Source organism: Cebus imitator, unplaced genomic scaffold (genome assembly GCF_001604975.1).
Source record: "Cebus imitator isolate Cc_AM_T3 unplaced genomic scaffold, Cebus_imitator-1.0 Scaffold310, whole genome shotgun sequence".
NCBI classification, from domain to species: domain Eukaryota; kingdom Metazoa; phylum Chordata; class Mammalia; order Primates; family Cebidae; genus Cebus; species Cebus imitator.
In genome coordinates, this window is record NW_016107625.1 from 429,923 (window position 1) to 450,149 (window position 20,227).

The 20,227-nt window shown below is 40.4% G+C and overlaps 1 protein-coding gene across 8 annotated transcripts in view; it reads left to right on the forward strand.

Annotated features, from left to right (window-relative positions):
- Positions 1-20,227, forward strand: part of PALM2AKAP2 (PALM2 and AKAP2 fusion) — a 510,283-nt gene that overhangs the window by 351,872 nt on the left and 138,184 nt on the right. For all 8 annotated transcript variants that reach the window (XM_017503361.2, XM_017503359.2, XM_037729537.1 and 5 more), the window contains one exon: positions 7,251-7,336. In XM_017503361.2, coding sequence (XP_017358850.1) covers positions 7,251-7,336 — 86 coding nt within the window. The remainder of the gene's footprint in view (positions 1-7,250; positions 7,337-20,227) is intronic.

Sequence of the window (20,227 nt, forward strand, 5' to 3'; positions counted from 1 at the left end):
AAAAAGAAAGGGAGGTCTGTTTCTTGGCTGGAATTTTTGGGTTTTAGTATGACACTATATTGTACTTATTGGGAGATTTAAGGAATTTTCAAGAGCAGTTTTGACTATGCGGACTTCTGCCTTTTCTCTTTAGAATCTAATCCTCTCCTGAGATGCTACTTTAGGGAACTGAAAGGAACTTTCCCTTTCACCCTGTGAAGTTTCACTGAAAAATCAGCTCACGAAAAGCAGATTAACTGGTGGAAAGACATACAAATTTATTTAACACGTGCATGGGAGGGAGAAGGAATACCCAAAGATACAGGGGAAATTGTCCATTTTTATACTTAGGTTCAACAAAGTTTGGACAGCCATGTAGCTCTAAAAGGGGTATGATGATCTAATGTTAATAGACATAGTGAGGAAACCCAGCAAGGCCTGTCTGTCTAGATTCTTCTTGAGCATGCATCCTCTAAGCATGCATTCCTTTCTTCTGGTGTGGGGCAGGACCCCCTCTGGAATGGGGGTCTTATGACCTACAGTCAAATTACGTAGGTCAGATAATTTCTTTATGGCCAGTTGTTACACAGAAAGGTGGTGGGAAAATTAGTTACATTTGTAGGTTTTACGGCTGGCTCTGGGGGAAAACGGGTTCTGGTTTCCATGACTTGCCTTGAGGAACAGGGATTCTAGTTTCTATGGCTAGCCGTGGGGGAGAATGAGACTGAGAGACAGGAGGACAGAATAATGTCAGAGGAAAACTGTTGTTTCTGAGGTTTTCATTTTGGGGCATGTTTTCTGAGTCCCAACACAGCTAAGCCATGCAACTCGGCACAATGGGAACAGAGACGGGTCCAAAAGGAGTAGAAAGTATAAGCCATTCGGGGCCGGGCGCGGTGGCTCACGCCTGTAATCCCAGCACTTTGGGAGGCCGAGGTGGGTGGATCACGAGGTCAAGAGATGGAGACCAACCTGGTCAACATGGTGAAACCCCGTCTCTACTAAAAATACAAAACATTAGCTGGGCATGGTAGCGCATGCCTGTAGTCCCAGCTGCACGGGAGGCTGAGGCAGGAGAATTGCCTGAACCCAGGAGGCGGAGGTTGCGGTGAGCCGAGATCGCACCATTGCACTCCAGCCCGGGTAACAAGAGCGAAACTCCATCTCAAAAAAAAAAAAAAAGTATAAGCCATTCAAGACCAACCTGGTCAACATGGTGAAACCCCATCTCTACAAAACGATAATAATAATAATAATAATTTATTTAATTTTAAAAAGAAAAATTACAGGCCATTATAACCTGGTTCAGGAGATAAAACAACTGGAAGGATTGATTTTGAGGCTAGATTTATCCAAAGCAAATTTATCCAAAGAAGTCTCTATCATGGGACTTGGAGGTTGATAGGGAGGGCGAGTCTGGAGGGGCTCCTTCTTCTCATGAGGCTGGGCTAGGCTACCCCAATTCTGTGGGTTCAAATAATAGCAGCTTAGTTCTCACTCATACTACATGGCCGTGGTGGGTTGCTTGTGTCTCTGTGGTGCACTGCCCTCACACCGGGGCTTAGGCTACCAGAATTGCCACTACCTGGGATTGCCAGTTGCTGCGGTATAGGGCAGGGTCATGTGACCAGTTCTGGCCAATGGGTGTCGGCAGCAGAGACACCTATTACTTCTGGGCCAGAACATTTAACTGCTGATGTAGGACACCCTGCTGCCCACACCCATTGTCCAGAACCAGTCACAGGACATCACCAACTCTAAGGAGGCCAGGAAGTGAAATCCTGTTACATGTCTGCAAGGAGAAAGAACTGGGAATATTTGCATGACTGGCACTAATGACCGACCACCAGTCACCCTTCTTTTTGTCCAGTGATCCATCCAAAAATGAGCGAGAACAAATTTCCACTCTCTTACACATTCGGATCCATTCACACTTGTCTTTCTCTCTTACTATGTTTTCACCTGGTGGTGCCTGGTGATTCCAGAAAGTGTGGGTACAGTCACTGTCCTTCCATGCAGTGCCACCTTCTCCCTTTGAGGCTTTGACCCTTTACTTTTGCTTTTATTTTATTTTTAGTACTAACCAAGGTCAGAGCCAAGGAAGTTGCCCAGTGATTTTTTCTGGAATGCCATCCATTGCTGCCTCACCAGGTCTCTTTAGCCACCTGACCCCTTCATCGCTTAGTGTTACATTGTCTCCCTTTGTTCAAAGACGCAAAGTTATTTTGTCTACAGGTTACTCTACTCAAACCCTCACGGCTTCCTGCTACCAGCCCAGATCCCTCTCCCTGCGGGTCCTCATGTGGGTCCCTGGCTTCTCCAGCGGGGCCTGAACTCAGCCCCTTTGTTGTTGTGGCACAGCCCTGTCTGCCCTCACATGCACTCTTCCCAACGGAAGTCAGTAGCAGAGAGGGGAGCCAATAAGTCAACACAGCACTCCCTGTGAATGGAGACGCAGATGCTGGCGCCAGGGAATTGGAAGCCTGGGCTAATGGACTTGCTCTTCTGACTGTGCAGCTAGGTGAGAAGGTGTATAAAAAGCGATTAAAAAAAATTCATGGTAGTAGATTTCATTTATTCCTGAGAGGTCTTTATAAAACCGTTTCTGATGGGCTATTTATAAACATAACCTTGGCTACAACTAGACAGGTCTCAATTGCTCCTATTGCTGGGAAATGCAAACTTATTCTTTTCTGGGTGAGAGATGCTACTTTTTTCCTCAAGGTTTGGTCTTGTATTTTAAAAATTGAATAAAACTTGTAGTTGTCTTGCTAGAGATTTATAGGAATAATATAAATATAATTTCTCTTCTCAAAGACATTATAAATAAGAATTTCAGCAAAGTGAGAATGGGCATATAAGAGGAAAATCGTTGTTTGAAAGTACAGTATGTAGAAATATGTATTTCTCACTATGGATAGAATATACAATTAATATACATATTTTTATGTATAGAATATATAGTTAATATAACAATATATGATATATAATGTATGTTATATAAATTCTCTACATATATAAATTCTATATATAGAATATATAAATTCTCTATATTTCTATAGGTTCTTTTTTTCCCCACTCATGGCCCATTTTTGCTGTAGTAATATTTCTGTATGTTCTATACATTCTATTTCATATATATTATATTTACATATTCTATAAATATACAAAAGTATATTTCATATATAGAGAGAATATATAGACTATATATTTTTCTCTTTATAGTCTCTATATAGAATATATATATGTATGTATGTATAGACTATGTATAGATTTTTATATGTATAGAATATATGTGAATTTATATATGGAGAGAATATATATAGGATTTATATATATTTCTATAACATATATATATATACTTTTTTCCCCATGTTCTTAGGTCAGATGCTTTATATAGGTTCTTCCCCTAAAACCAGAGGAAATTGTGTTTGTGTAACTAAAAATAGAAATACATCAGCCTAGAATATCTGTCTTTTACAATTGAACATCTAAGCTGTGTAAATGTTGGTGCTAAAGCTATAAACCATGGATCTTAGTTGAGGGGAAACTCTTGTCAGGAACTCAAACATGAAAGCAGATGTTAAAAGTCATTGCTAAAATGCTAGAGCTGCAGGGATTACAAATCAGCATTCTAAGCTGTCCTCCGACCCACTGGTAGCCCAGTGCATTACATGTTGGTGGAATGGAAATCACCATTTTGGAAAAGGGAAGTGGCACTTTCAGATGCATAAACATCTTCCTATAAAGCAGTGTCTGTCATTTTCTGTCTCCAAGTCCTCAAGATGACAGGGTCTCCTGCCCCTTGGTATCCAAATAAAATTGGCCTGTCGGCTACTGTGTGCAGTATGTGGGTTGAGTGCTTTCTCCAAGATTCTCAGCATTGTGTCCTCCTTTGATTCCACGTTCTCAGGGAGATCCCAGGGGCACACAGCTGCTCTCTTCTTTCCATCCCCAAGTCCAAATGTGGGACATCGTTCAGCTTCCAACAGACAACTCTGGCACAAGATACTGGTGTAGAACAGATCTCCACCATAGGTACAAGAGTGAGGGAAGAATTACATCATTACACAACATAATAAATAATTTAAAATGAATTTGTAAACACTGCTGTTCTGAAAAGTCCTTTTTAGGCCAGGCACAGTGGCTCACACCTGGAATCCCAGCACTTTGGGAGGCTAAGTGAGGTGGATCACTTGGGGTCAGGAGTTCAAGACCAGCCTGACCAACATGGTAAAATACCATCTTTACTAAAAAATACAAAAATTAGCTGGGCGTGGTGGTGGGTGTCTGCAATCCCAGCTACTTGGGAGGCTGAGACATGATAATCGCTTGTGCCTGGGAGGCAGAGGTTGCAGTGAGCTGAGATCATGCCACAGTACTCCAGCCTGGATGACAGAACGAGACTGTCTCAAAAAAAAGAAAGTCCTTTTTGTTACCCCCTGGGAATTTCTTACTGCCAATTTTTGTCCTAACTTCTTTCAATTTCTTTCCCTCTTCTAACTGCACCTCTTCCTATCTTCCTTCTGTGATGTGGGACCCACCTTTTCACACCCAAATGGTCCATGGAGTTGCTTTGTTCTCCAAAATACAGTTTCCTCCTTGGAAGGAATTTTACACCTCTAGCTTTTAAAATAACATTTCTGTTCTCACAACTTATCATCAGGATTAATAACATTTTTAAGCTAAAGTGTTATTTCTAAAACATTTTAAACTAAAATAGCATTTTTAAACTAAAATGCTATGTCTGTTTTCTCTTACTCTTGCTATGAAATGTTATCTAATTTGAAGTGTTTTCTTGATGGACGACTAAAATATTGAGACAACAGATATATTTATGTCTCACATCTCCTTCTTAGGGCCATATAGCCTTTAATAAAGAGAGTGTTGCTTACAAAAGGAATGATTGTATAATAGCAGAGAAAAAATTCTTTCCAAAGTGAAATAATATATAGAGATGAGAACCAAGACTGATAAATGAAACTTTTTTTTTTTTTTAGATGAAGTTTCATTCACTCTTGTTGCCCAGGCTGGAGCGCAATGGCCGATCTTGGTTCACCACAACCTCCACCTCCTGGGTTGAAGTGATTCCCCTGCCTCAGCCTCCTGAGTAGCTTGGATTACAAGCATGTGCCACCATGCCTGGCTAATTTTTTGTATTTTTAGGAGACATGGGGTTTCTCCATGTTGGTCAGTCTGGTCTTCAACTCCCAACCTCAGGCGACCCACCCACCTTGGCCTCCCAAAGTGTTGGGATTACAGGCGTGAGCCACCAGACCCGGCCTTAAATGAAACTTTTATATGCAGAATTATATTTGCATAGTTAAAAGTAAAAACACTTGCCCTATAATGATTTTCATTTATAATTTTGGTTAGCTATTGTTACAATAATGCTGCTTGACAAATCATCCCAAAACTCATTGGCTTTTTTTGTTGTATATACGCAGTTGGCTGGGGGTTGGCTGATCTAGATCTGGCTTGTATTCTAGGTGCAGATTAGATCCAGATCTGCTCCCCAGGACTCTCATTCCCTTGCAGGCTAACTGGAGCTTGCCCTTCTCATTCTGTAGCAGAAGTGCAAGCCTCACCCCATAAGCCCATTTCAAATCTTTGCTTGCATTATGCCCTCTAATATCCCTTTGGCCAAAGCCAACATCAGTGAGACAGGGAAGACCATTTTTCCCACAGCAAAAGAGAAGAGTGAACATTTGCTGAACAGTAATTCAGACTATTGTATAAGTGAAATATCATCTGATTGTTCATCATGCCCAACATCTGTGTCTCTCTGCCAGCCAGATCCAACAGGTGCCAAAAGTGGCTTAAACCAGGTTATTAGTTGGTTAAAAGCAAAATATGTCAAGGAAATAATCTATTCATATAGAAGCAAAGATTTTCTTCCAGAACCATGCATTTAAGACAAAGCTGACAATCTCCTTGCAGCAGTTTCTTGAGAAGAAAGTGTAAGTGAAGGCACAACACTCTTCTGACCCACTTTCTGCAATCTAGTCAGAGAGGGCAAGTATTTGCACCATGCAATGAATTAGAGCCCACAGGTCTTGAGTAATTCATTGTGCATGTATCCTGTGAAATGAGGCTCTCAAGGATTATAGCCAGTGCTAATATGTTAAAATGTAATTTCATATTTGTCTATTTAAAGCATGATGTAATTTCAAGCAATTATTAGTCATTTATCACCTGTTGTTCAGTTGATTCTTACTAGAAATGCTGGAATATAGTAATCTTACACATCTCTGGGTTCTTGATTTAGCACAGAGTCTAGTAGAGTACATCTGAATACATAATTGCATCTGAATTGTGCAATTTTATTATACTGTGTTCAAAAGTATTTGAAAACACCACACCAGCCCCTGATCTCTTCTTTGATATTAGAGAAAACAAAATATTGTGTCTTGCCAGATGTCCACTCTTGGAGACAATCTGGTAGCTTTAGAAGAAAGAAACATTTCTAAAGACTTGGAGAGAGAGCATGGGCAGATTTTAAAAGTGAAAACACATTCTTAGGTATTTCCAGTAGGTATGTGGAATTGAGAATACAGGAAAATCTGGAGTCATATTCATTGGTTATTGAATTGGATGTGTGTAATTTTGTGTTCTGGGATTCACTTTAAAGCCCCAAATGCCACCTAAATATGAGGCCTGAACAGGAGAAGAGGAAAGAGTTCATTCATGGCTGGGCGCGGTAGCTCACGCCTATAATCCCAACATTGGGAGGCCGAACCAGGCAGATCACCTGAGGTCCAGAGTTCGAGACCAGCCTGGGCAACATGGTGAAACCCTATCTCTACTAAAAATGAAAAAATTAGCCAGGTGTGGTGGTGGGTGCCTGTAATCCCAGCTATTCAAGAGGCTGAGGCAGGAGAATTGCTTGAACTCAGGAGGCGGAGGTTGCAATGAGCCGAGATCACACCATTGCACACCAGCCTATGCAACAAGAGTGGAACTCTGTCAAAAAAAAGAAGAAGAAGAAGTTCATTCCAGCCTCTTCTCCACCCTGGACTAGGAATAGCTCTCTATAAGATATAGAACTTAGACAATGGATCCTAAATTGGAAATTACCTAAAAACAAAAGTGCTAGGAGACTACACCCCTGAAAGGAAGTTTCCCTGGCCCAGTAACTCCAAGATAGGTGTAGGTCATCATCAGCTACCTTTACAAAACACATGGGATTGGAATCTGAGAAACAGCAACTATGTATCCATGTCAGCTGAATCACTTGGTTCAAATGGCACTCTTTTTTTTTTTTTTTTCAGGAGTCGGGTGGGAGAATATGCTGCTAAAGGAATGTGAGTCACCCTCGAATGTCACGGAAACATCCGACCCAGACATGACTATCAAGGTAAGGGATTCTCTTCAGGTTGATTCTCAAAGTGCATCTCTCAAGTAAAGGCAGACTGTGGTATGTTTCTCTGGGGGCAAAATGAATGCTACCAATCCACCTTGCTGGAGTTCTCTCTCTACTCACTAAAGTCTTAGGGAAACAATTGTTCATAAGATTTTCTGAAATTTGGGATCTGGTCTAAAGCCATACCACCCTGAACACGCCCGATCTCGTCTGAAACTTGGGCTGTGGATTAGGAAACTGCTTGAAAACCAGAATCTAAGATATGATTTCCAATGGGCCTGTCATAGGGTCTTCAGTGACTATCTACATGTAAGCTATTTGTAAATGGTAACCCCCATGGGGACAATGAAGCAAATCTGAAAATTCTGAGCTGAGAATTCAGGCCCCACTGTGCATTGTGAGAAAAGGTCAGAGAGGCATAAAGTAGCTTTGATCTTGGCTCAAGATTTCCACTGATGTCAGCGGGAAGGCAGCACATGGCCCACTCCAGCTGGAACGCCAATGGCCAAAGGTTTACAAAATGAGTCATCTGGAAATCTACTTAACTATCACTGTTCAAATTAAATGCATCAATTTGTAATCATTGGCCAGATTAAAGAATCTGTAGCAACAGTTATCAGAGACTCAGCCACTTCCCCTCTGTTACGGGATTAGACACAAAGGAATGGTCTTCCTCTCTTAGAACTCCACTTGCATATTAGTTAACAAAGGATGGGGGTGGGAGGACTTTCTAACATTCTTGCTTGAATGATTATAGTTTGAATATATGCCACCTATGAATTTTTCTTTGAAAAACAAAAAATGTCCCATTTTATATAGAGCTATAACTGGAGATGTGTCTCTCTTGGGTTTATTAGTAGAAGTTGCACAAAAGAATATACAGGATGGATTTACTCAAGTTCTCTTTTGTAATGTGAAGGCTAAACTTGTGTCATCTATGTTACAAATGGTAGAGAAAGCAAGCAAATGCTACCATAGTAAAGCTAAATGAAAGATAGGATGAAGCCTGATTAGTTAAAAAGTCACCTAGTCTAAGTAGGAACTATCCAGAGCTGAAAGAACTATAATTATATTTAGCAGAATTTGTAAGACAATAATATAAATTGCAATGATGTGTTGGTGTTTTATTGGCTATTATTGCAATGATTGATAAGTTTGAGTCTAGGACCACAGTAACAAAGGGGAATGGATGCTGATAGTAAAAACTGATAGATTTAGATTTGGCATCTCAAAATCTGTTACCATCTTGAGAATTAGCTTTTGAGGTGAGTTGCTAGTGGGAGAGGAGACCGTATGTTGCCAGTCTAGCTGCAGATGTGGTACAGACAGACATTTAAATAGTCAGAAGGACTGGAGTTTATTTTTATAAAGGCAAATGGCATATTCTAATAGAAGCGAGTCTTGTCCAAATCCCATTTGATAAGTTTACTACTTAACCAGCTACTCATCCGTGACACCAGGACCTTGACTGAAATTGTATTTGGGTCCCACTAGTTCAGACATCATTCTCAATCTCCCTTTCTTTTTCTTTAAATGAATACTTGAGGATTTTTTTTTAATAAGAAAAGATTTCTTTTACTCTTGCCCTACCCCACGAAGATTTTTCATCCATAAGAACTGAGCTCATTCTAAGGAATAAATACCATACATTTCAAGTAGTTGAGCAAAATATTAATTAATTAATTAATCATTTTGAGGCAGAGTCTTGCTCTGTTGCACTGCAACCTCCACCTCCTAGGTTCAAGGGATTCCCCCACCTCAGCCTTGCAAGTAGCTGGAATTACAGGCATGTGCCACCATGCCTGGCTAATTTTTGTATTTTTAGTAGAGACACGGTTTTACCACATTGACCAGTCTGGTCTCAAACTTCTGGCCTCAGGTGATCTGCCAACCTTGGCCTCCTAAAGTTCTGGGATCACAGGTGTGAGGCACCACACCCAGCCAGCAAAATAGAAATATATTTAAATGCATCAATAAACCCCTGCAAATATTCTAGAGTTCCTCTCTTAATGTGAGTTCCTTCTCACCAAGGAATTTATGAATGTTCTAGGTAGGCATAACTATGGAAAATGCTTGTGTTTCTATCTTCCCCTTTAGGTTTCCCAATTATGGAGCAGCCATTGACTTGTTTCCTTTGCATATCATGTTGTTTCCCACCCCATACTGCCTTACATTAACCATCATGTCTTTATATCCAAATTGAAGTATTATTTTTTCTGCTCCACTTCACTAATCAGAGAAATGCAAATTAAAACCATGATGAGATACCATCTCACTCCAGTCAGAATGGCCATTATTAAAAAGGCAAGGCAAAAAGTAGCAGATACTGGCAAGGATGCAGAGAAAAGGGAACAGTTATACACTGTTGGTAGCAATATGAAGGAGTTCAACCCCTGTGGGAAACAGTATGGAAATTTCCCTAAGAACAGAACTACCATTTGACCCTGCAATGGATAACTACCCAAAGGAAAATAAATCATCTTATCAAAAAGACACCTGCACTCATATGTCTATCACAGCACTATTCACAATAGGAAAATCATGAAATCAACCTAAGTGTCCATCAACAATAGATTGGATAAAGAAAATGTGCCATATATACACCATAGAATACTACATAGCTATATAAATGATGAAATCGTGTCCTTTCAAGCAACATGGATGCAGAAGGAGGCCATTATTGTAGTGAATTAATGCAGAAAGAGAAAATCAAATACTGCATGTTCTCCCTTATACGTGGGAACTGCTATGATGGAAACAGCAGAAACTGGGGACTCTAAAAGAAGGGGCAGGAGGGAAAGGAGAAAGGGTTGAAAAACTCCCGATTGCATACTATGTTCACTATTTGGGTGATGGGTTCAGTAGAAACCCAAGTCCCAGCATTATGTAATATACCCATGTATCAAGCCTGTACATGAATCCCCTGAATCTATAATAAAAAATTAAAATTAAATAAAAAATATTTTTTCTCTCTGTATATAACTGCCTGGAACTCATTAAGCACAGATTCTCCCCCTAATATTTAGCTACAGCTCTTCCTGTTTCTAATAGCTACTTCATATTTCCTTGCAATATCAACTATTCCTGCCTTTTGCCCTGAGAAAACAAAATATTCTGTTAATAAAACCTGATTCATTGACCCTTTTCAAGGGAAATATCAGCAGCAGAAATTACAAAGATAGTTGGGTTTCTTCCATATTGCTCTTCTTGTGACAGATGTATCTATCTTAGTACTTAGAAATTTTCTTTCTGAAAAAGAAATACAACTTTTTGCTATATCATAATTATCTGAATGAAGGTTTGTCTATTATATGTACCATTTTTATACCATGTCACATTTTGAAATGACAAACTCATGCTTCTAAAAATATGTATGATCCAGAAGAGTGAATTCATTCTTAAAGTTCTGTCATTCTAAGGAACATCAAACTAAAAACATTTACATTTAAAACAACCTCTAAATGCACTGTTGTAGGTAGGAGCATCATATGAGTCAATTTTAATGAGTCTCTACTAAAAATACAAAAATTAGCCAAGCATGGTGGCACATGCCTGTAATTCCAGCTACTTGCAAGGCTGAGGTGGGGGAATCCCTTGAACCTAGGAGGTGGAGGTTGCAGTGCAACAGAGCAAGACTCTGCCTCAAAATGATTAATTAATTAATTAATATTTTGCTCAACTACTTGAAGTGTATGGTATTTACTCCTTAGAATGAGTTCAGTTCTTATTGATGAAAAATCTTCGTGGGGTAGGGCAAGAGTAAAAGAAATCTTTTCTTATTAAAAAAAAAAATCCTCAAGTATTCATTTAAAGAAAAAGAAAGGGAGATTGAGAATGATGTCTGAACTAGTGGGACCCAAATACAATTTCAGTCAAGGTCCTCGTGCCACGGATGAGTAGCTGGTTAAGTAGTAAACTTATCAAATGGGATTTGGACAAGACTCGCTTCTATTAGAATATGCCATTTGCCTTTATAAAAATAAACTCCAGTCTTTCTGACTATTTAAATGTCTGTCTGTACCACATCTGCAGCTAGACTGGCAACATACGTTCTCCTCTCCCACTAGCAACTCACCTCAAGTTTTAGATTACTCAGAGTAGCGAGTTAAACTGTGAAACACTATTGCCCCTAAAAGAACATACGTCTGGATACTAACTTGTTGATATGGTTTGGATTTGTTTTCCTGCCCAAATCTCATGTCAAATTGGAGGAGGGGCCTAGTGGTGGGTGAGGGTGGATTTCCCCCTTGCTGTTCTCATGATAGTGAGTGAGTTCTCATGAGATTCATAATTTGAAAGTGAGTGACACGTCCTCTTTCACTCAATCTCTCTCCTGGGACCGTGTGAAGAAGGTGCTTGCTTTCCCTTTGCCTTCCACCGTGATTGTAAGTTTCCTGAGGCCTCCCAGTCATGCTTCCTTTTAAGCCTGTGGAACTGTGAGTCAATTAAACCTCTCTTCTTCATAAATTACACAGTCTCAGGTAACTCTTTACTGCAGTGTGAAAATGGACTAATACACCTGTGAATGTGACTTATTTGGGAAAATGGTCTTTGCAGATAAAATTAAGAATATTGGCTGGGAATGGTGGTTCATGCCTGTAATCTGAGCACTCTGGGAGGCTGAGGTGGGTGGATCACTTGAGGCCTGGAGTTAAAGACCAGCCTGGCCAACATGGTGAAACCCCGTCTCTATTAAAAATACAAAAAAATTAGCCAGGCATGGTGGCACACACCTATAATCCCAGCTACTCAGGAAGCTAAGGCACGAGAATCATTTGAACCCAGGAGGCGGATGTTGCAGTGAGCTGAGATCATGCCACTGCACTCCAGACTGGGTGACAGAGTGAGACTCTGTCTCAGAAAAAAAATAATAATAATCTTGAGATAAGATCATCCTGATTTACCAGATAGGCCCTAAATCCAATGACACATGTTCTTGTCGGAGACAGAAGAGGACATTCATATACACAGAGAAGGCCATGTAAGGAGACAGAGGCAGGTTCGAGTTATACAGCCCAAGTCAAGAAACACGTGGATCCACCAGCAGCTAGAAGAGGCAAGGAAGGAGTCTTGTCTAGAGGGAGAGGAGTGCAGCCCTCCTGACACCTTGAATTGGGACTTTTGGCTGTCAGAATTGTGAGAAAATAAATTTCTGTTGTTTTAAGCCACCAAGTATGTGGAAGTTTGTTATGGCAACCCTGGGAAATGAATGCACTCAGATTCTGCCAAGAATCACACCTACACTTCTTGAGTGCTAATGCCATAGAGGCTGATAAACCAATATTATGCAGATCCATCATAATTTTCTTATTCTACTCTACTTACCCTTTACAAATTGTTGTTACCTGTTCTTGTTTTAGTAGAACCACTAATTTTTTTTTAGCCTGTATTATCACCCTTTGCTAGAAGAAAAGGGTAGCGGCATCTCAGAATAGCCGCTATTTGATATCTTAGTCTGTTTTGTTGCTTGGTCCAGACATTGAATTAAAAAAAAAAACAAAAACAAAAGAATGTATGAATCAGTATTTCTTAAAATGCCTGACCCTGAGAATCACCTGCAGCAATGTAGAAAACAACAATAACCCAGCTTGTCAGACTTCTTTCAGAATTCAGATTCAGAAGACCTGGGCTTAAGAATTAACATTTTTAATAAGTGCTCCAAGTGACTTTAATGATTAATTTTGGAAAATGTTGTCTTATCACATCACTAATGCAGTACGGGGGTGGTCATGTGAGCCCTACCATTGTTCTTGGCCTTCTAGTTGTCCCGTCAATCTGAGACAGGATTTGGGTTCTTTCCTATTCAGTGCCCTTTGATGACTTCCCATTTCAACACTGAATAAGGCTCAGGCTTCCCCTGGCTTCCAGACTTCCTTACTCTTAACTTCAAATTCATTTCTAGCGTTGTCTTTCACTGTGTCTCTCTCTGTACCCATTCTTGCTCTCTTTATCTAGTCTATTTGTAGCCTGGATACTGTAACTTTTTTTTAAAAAGGCCAAGCTGAGCTGGGCGCAGTGGTGGAAAGATTGCTTGAGCCCAGGAGTTCAAGCCTAGCCTGGGCAACATACTGAGACTCCATCTCTAAAAAAATAAACAAAAAGATCAAGCTGATAATGTCCCTCTGCTAAGGCCCTGCTGGCCTTCTCATGGCTCCTGGAACAAAGACCAAACTCTTGCAGATGCCGTGTTTTTTAAAAGCTCCTGGCTTTCATTAACTTCTTTCTTGATCCTCCTGCTCTCCCTCTCTCTTTATATTCACATCTTTGGCTCAAATATTTCCTCCTCCAGTGGCACTTTCTAACCAGCATTGCCTGTTTCACATTCTCATAGGACCTAAGAATTCTCCTTCATAGCCAGTCACATCAATAACCATAGGTGTCCGGCAGGTGTGGTGGCTCACACCTGTAATCCCAGCACTTTGGGAAGCCAAAGTGGGCAGATCACTTGAAACCAGAAGTTCGAGACCAGCCTGAGCAACATGATAAAACCCAGACTCTACAAAATAAAAAATAAAAAAAAAAAATTAGCTGAGTATGGTGGCATGTAGCTGTAGTCCTGGCTACTTGGGAGGCAAGAGATGGGAAGATCACTTGAGCGTGGCGAGATTGAGGCTGCAGTGAGCTGTGATAAAAAATAAAATAAAATAACCACAATTGGCATTGCATAATATCCAGTTGCCCTTACTACAATATCATTTCCATAATGGACATTGTTGTTTCATTTTTTACTTGTTAGAGGCTCTAAATTGTAGTTCTTTTTTTTAAAAACACAACTTTATTGAGAATAAAATTTACATGCCATACAGTTCCCCCAGATAAGTGTACAGTTCAATATTGTTTCATAAAGGTACTAACCATCACACAGTCCACATTATTAGATAATTTACTAACCATCACACAGACAGTTTTAGATAATTTCCATCTCTTCAGTAACATTCCTCATGTCCTCTTATAGTTAATCTTCGTTCCACCCCATCCTCAAACAACCACTCATTCTTTTCTGTCTCTGCAAATTTGCCTGTTCTGGACATTTCATATAAATGGAGTCATACAACATGCAGTGTTTTGTGTCTGGCTTAAGATGATGATTTTTTTTTGAAGTTTATCCATGTTGTAGCCTTAATCACTATTCTTTTTATTATTTTTAATGCGGAATAATATTTCTTTTAATTGATATGCCAGGCCGGGCATGATGGCTTACACCTGTGATCCCAGCACTTTGGGGGGCCAAAGTGGGTAGATCACTTGAGCCCAGGAGTTGGAGACCAGCCTAGACAACACGGTGAAACTGTGTATCTACAAAAAAATACAAAAATGATCTGGGCATGGTGGCGCACATCTGTAGTTCCAGCTACATGACAGGCTGAGGTGGTAGGCTCGCCTGAGTTCAGGAGGTGGAGGCTGCAGTGAGCCGTGATTGCGTCACTGCACTCCCTCCTGGGTGATTACAGAGTGAGACCCTGTTTCAAAAAACAAAAAAAAAGATATGTTAGTTTTTTGGGGTTTATTTTTGTTGTTGTTTTTTTAGTTCATTCACAAGTTGATGAATTTTGAGGTTGTTTCTACTATCTGGCAGTAATGCTGCTATGAATAGTCACACGTGAGCCTCTACGTGGATGTAGGTCTTCGAATTGTACCTAGGAATGGAATTGCTGGCTCATATGGTAAATCTGTGTTTAGCTTTTTAAAAAAGTGTCAGACTCTTTTCAAAGCATCTATACCACTTTACACCTCTCCAGCAATGAATGAGGCTTCCAAGTTTTCCACATCCTAGCCAACACCTGCCACTGTCCATCTGTTGATTATAACCATCCTAGTGGGTGTAGGGTAGTATGCATTTGTGGTTTTGGTTTGCATTTCCCTGATGGCTAATGATACTGAGTTCTTTTCATGCACTTATTGACCATTTGTATGCAGTTAATTTTTAATGGCTTGATTTTTTTTTTTGCCATAGTTTGTTCAATTACTAAACTGAAGCACTCTCTCATTGCAGCTGCCCAGTCAGTGTTTTCTGAGTGAGGGACCCTCTTCCTGACTGCGGCGGGAGGTGCACTCAACCCACCCTTCCCCTTTAACATCACCACCCTCTGCACCACTATGTCCCTCTGCAGGGATCGCATCAATCTCTCCTCTTTCTATTACTTTTCTTTCTCTCTCTCTTTTCTTTTATTTTAGACAGGGCCTCGCTGTGTCACCCAGGCTGGAATACAGTGTGATTATGGATCACTGCAGCCTTAACCTCCTGGGGCTAAGCAATCCTCGTACCTCCGCCTCCTGTGTAGCTGAGCTATAGGTGTGAGTGTGCACCACCACACTTGGCTAATTTTTAAATTTTTTGCAGAGATAGGGGACTCCCTATGTTTCTCAGGCCAATCTTGAACTCCTGGGCTCAAGTGATCCTCCTTCCTCAGCCTCCCAAAGAGCTGAGATTACAGGTGTAAGCTACCACACCCAGCCATGCCCTCTCTCTTTTATTTTCCCTTCACATCTTAGCCTTTTTTTTAAAAAATTATTTTTATTCGCCTAATCAGTGATATTTTTTATTGTGGTAAAACATATATAACATAATATTTACCATTTTAACCACTTTTAAAGGACACCTGTCTGTGGCGTTAGGTACATTCAAAGTGTTCCGCAACCAACATCATCATCCATTCTTCTCCAGAACTTTTTCAACATCTTCTTCATCTCTACCCATTAAATACCAGCTTCCCATTCTCTCCTACTCCAGCTCCTGTCAACCATCTAAATGTTACATTTTACACCCATAATGTATTACTAATTAATTGCCTTCTCAAAGGGATTTTTAATACGTTATGTTAATAGTAAAAAGCCAGTAAGACCGGACACGGTGGCTCACTACTATAATCCCAGCACTTTGGGAGGCCAAGGCAGGTGGATTACTTGAGGTCAGGAGTTCAAGACCAGCCTTGCCAACATGGTAAAATCCCGTCTCTACTAAAAATACAAAAAGCAGCTGGGCATGGTGGCATACACCTGTAATCTCAGCTGCTCGGGAGGCTGAGGCACAAGAATCGCTTGAACCCGGGAGGCAGAGGTTGCAGTGAGCTGAGATAGCACCACTGCACTCCAGCCTGGGCACAGAGTGAGACTCAGTCTCAAAAAAACAAAAAACAAATACAAACAAAAAACAAAAAAGCCAGTAAGATGGCTACATCTCAAAATTAAAGTAGGAAGCTGCCACATGCTAGAATTTTTTTTTCTTTGAGATGGAGTCTTGCTCTGTCGCCCAGGCTGGAGTACAGCGGCCTGATCTCAGCTCACTGCAGCCTCCTCCTCCCGGGTTCAAGAAATTATCTGCCTCACTCTTCCAAGTAGCTGGGATTACAGGCACCTGCCACCACGTCCAGCTAATTTCAGTATTTTTAGTAGAGACAGGGTTTCCTCATCTTGGCCAGGTTGAATCTTGAACGCCTGACCTTGTGATCTACCCGCCTCGGCCTCCCAAAGTGCTGGGATTACAGGTGTGAGCCACCATGCCCAATTTACATGCTAGATTTTTAAAGAAATTGCCGGTCATGGAAGTTCCTTTGTTCTGTGGAGTGAACTGCCCAGGACCCGCATACTGGAAATGTCTTGGCCTTATCTAGCTGGTGCCTTGCTCCAAGCCCCAAATCACACCTGCTTGGCTTTGCATTGTTTTCTTGAATTTTGTTGATCCAACCACTAGACAAAATGACATCAAATAATCCACGTTGAAGAAATATCTCTAGGATAAAAATTTTGTGATTTGGCTGAAATTTGATGAAATTTTTGTCATTTTCATCAAATATACCAACTAAATCCTAAATGCTCTCATTACCTTGCCCTCTTGTCCTGCATATGCTAGGGCTAAAAGCTAAATGTTTGCAAAACAGAGTACAAAATATTTTATTTAGCACAGCAGAACTTTCCTCAGAATGAAGTCTGGTATTCTTATTTACATGTGCAATATTGCTCTCTTACGCTTGAACAAGAAACGAAGTTGGGACCCCTTAGGCAAGCTAGAGATGCTGGCCGTAAAACCATTTGAAAAGGGCACAATTTCTATTCAAGGACATGGGAAAGCCACATTTAAAAAAGGATGTTGCTTCTCTATACTTGAAACGTGTTGGAAGAGAGATTATCCTCCTAGAAGGGCAGATGTTCTCTATTACAAAGGAGGAAAAGCATTTAGACTCTTCCGGTGGTGAATAGAGGCCACAGGTTATAGCTTTCTTTGGCCTTTGCTTTTAAAAAACCATTCTGCTGAAGGCCTTTTGTTGCCAGTGGTGTCCAGCCAGTTGCCCTTTGTATCTGATGATGACGACATTGAAAGGAATTGTTTTGTGCAAGGACTCTGGACAAAAAAGAGACATTTGGGACAGAAAACCTTTCTACATTGTGACGTACATAAAGATTGCGCTAAATTTGCTTCTTTGCCAAAGGAAATATTTTTGCAGATTAAAAAAAAAAACCCTTGAAACCATTTAGGGTAGTAGATCTCAGAGGGGGTTTGGCAGTGGGGGGTAGGAGGCCTATCTGTACTATATGGGTCAGTTTTTATAATATCTGCCTTTGAGAATCACTGTCTTCAATTTTCTTTAAAATGACTATGAAGAGCTCTTTTGTAAACTGTCATAAACTATATCAATAATGGTTATTTATTATTCCTGTGTGCTACTCCCTACTTGTAAAATAAGATAAATGTCAAAGAAATGAAGTCAAAACCATTGACAGCTTTCAGTGATCTATGTATCGATAAGGAATATTTGTGGCAAAGGAGCAATCTCAGGTAACTTCTTCATTGCCATTTTATTTCTTCATCGTGTTCTCTTGCCAACAATAATAGCTAACATGGGTCGGACATTTGCTTTGAGCTGAGTACTGCACTACACGTGTACTATCTCATATAATCCTCCAGAAGACTCTGCTAAGGAGAAACTGTTATTAATCCCATTCTACAGATGTGGCAACTGTGGCACAGTAAAGTAACTCACCCAAGATCTTAAAGTGAGTATGTGATGGAGCCAGGCTTTGAATCTAGAAGGACACCTTGTAGCCTCTCTGGGTATTAAATTAATTTTTTTATTAGTTAAAGCAGAGGAGCTCCAAGGACAGGGCAAGGGTAGCTTAGTCAGTTAAAATACTAGATGCCCAGTTCAATTTAACTTAAATTGCATGAGACATACTTACATTAAAAAATAATTTGTCATTTACCTAAAATTCAGATTTACTGGGTGTTCCGTATTTTTATTTGCCAAGTCCAGTGGCCCTAGACAAGAGGAGTGTTGCAAAGAAAATAAAGGGAACTGCTTAATGTGTTTTGATTATTGCCCTTTGGGATTATTTGTGGTTTTGGAGTTTTGTTTTTTAAACCAAGATTTTTTTCATTTTAAGCATGATGATATATTTTATTAGCTTTAAACCAGACAGATACATACTTTAAGGACCTGTAATACGCTGATAGCCTATCAAGGGACATCTCTTTTTTCTTTTTTTTGAGACGGAGGTTTGCTCTTGTTGCCCAGGCTGGAGTGCGATGGCACGATCTCAGCTCACCACAACCTCCACCTCCTGGGTGCAAGCGATTCTCTTGCCTCAGCCTCCCGAGTAGCTGGGACTACAGGCATGCACCACCATGCCCAGCTTATTTTTGTATTTTTAGTAGAGACAGGGTTTCACCACGTTGGCCAGGATGATCTTGACCTCCTGACCTCGTGATCCAACAACCTGGGCCTCCCAAAGTGCTGGGATTACAGGCGTGAGCCACTGCGCCCGGCATCAAGGGACATATCTTGATACATTTCTTTGGTAGGAATCAAGGCTTCCAAATCTGAGCCACACCAAGATTTGTACATTGGTTTCTCTAGAAAGTGAAACTATGAGAAGCACTATCCCCTATTTGTTTGTTGATTGTTTTTTCTTTTGAACAACAACAAAAACACTTTAACTCCATCTGGGTATATCATGATTTTTTGGAAGCCTTATTCTAAGATCTTCTTTTTAGTTGGGCTGTCAGTGTTAACCTAAGTTCATTTCTGCAGATAGCTTCATTATCCCAATGTTTAAAATGTTGACAAAATAGTCTTGTGCTCTTACCAACTTCTGCTTGGTAAAATCCCTTATCTCTGAGTGGTCACCTCCTAAAATAGATGACATGGGCATAGGCATGGCTGTTCCCAGCAAAAGTTGTGACACATTCACAAATGCTTCCTGAGTACATCTGTCAATTTCCTTCTATGCACATTTTGAACATTCCAGCAGTGGGAATGACTAATGATGCTAAAGTGCTAGAAATTGTCACTTGTTGCGGTTCACTATGTCAGAGCCTGATTGCAGATAAGCCTCCTTTCTTAAGAATGATCTGTCCTAATCCAACTAGTTTTGCAACAAGGCTCATTTGCAAGTACCAAAGTTTATGACTTGTGAAGGAACCAAGCCACACAAACCAAACACAGAACCCACTGACAGAAACCATTGGCTTTTAGTGCTACTGGAAGGTAGCCAACCTGGTTCTCATTTAGGAAAGGAACCAGTTTGTCTCTCTGGTGAATGTCTGAATAAATTACCATTCGTGTCCCTGAGGGTTTGGAACAATCACAAATTATTTCTGAAATCCTGGGTAGGACTCGTGTGGCCGCTTACAAGCCTTGTCCTTCCGCAATGGGTCAGGTATCAGAGAGCACTCATAAATCAGGATCGTAGTTCTCAGGAAAAGTTGTTGGATTCATAGAATAGGGGCCAAGGGAATACTTCCCCTTTGCCATCTGAAAATCAGTCGACACTAGACAGATTCATAGGAGAAATGGCATAGAAATTTACTAGTGTGCAAAGAGAAAATTACACACAATGGGGTACAGATGGTTATGTACCCTTCTTCTTTTTTTTTTTTTTTTTTTGAGA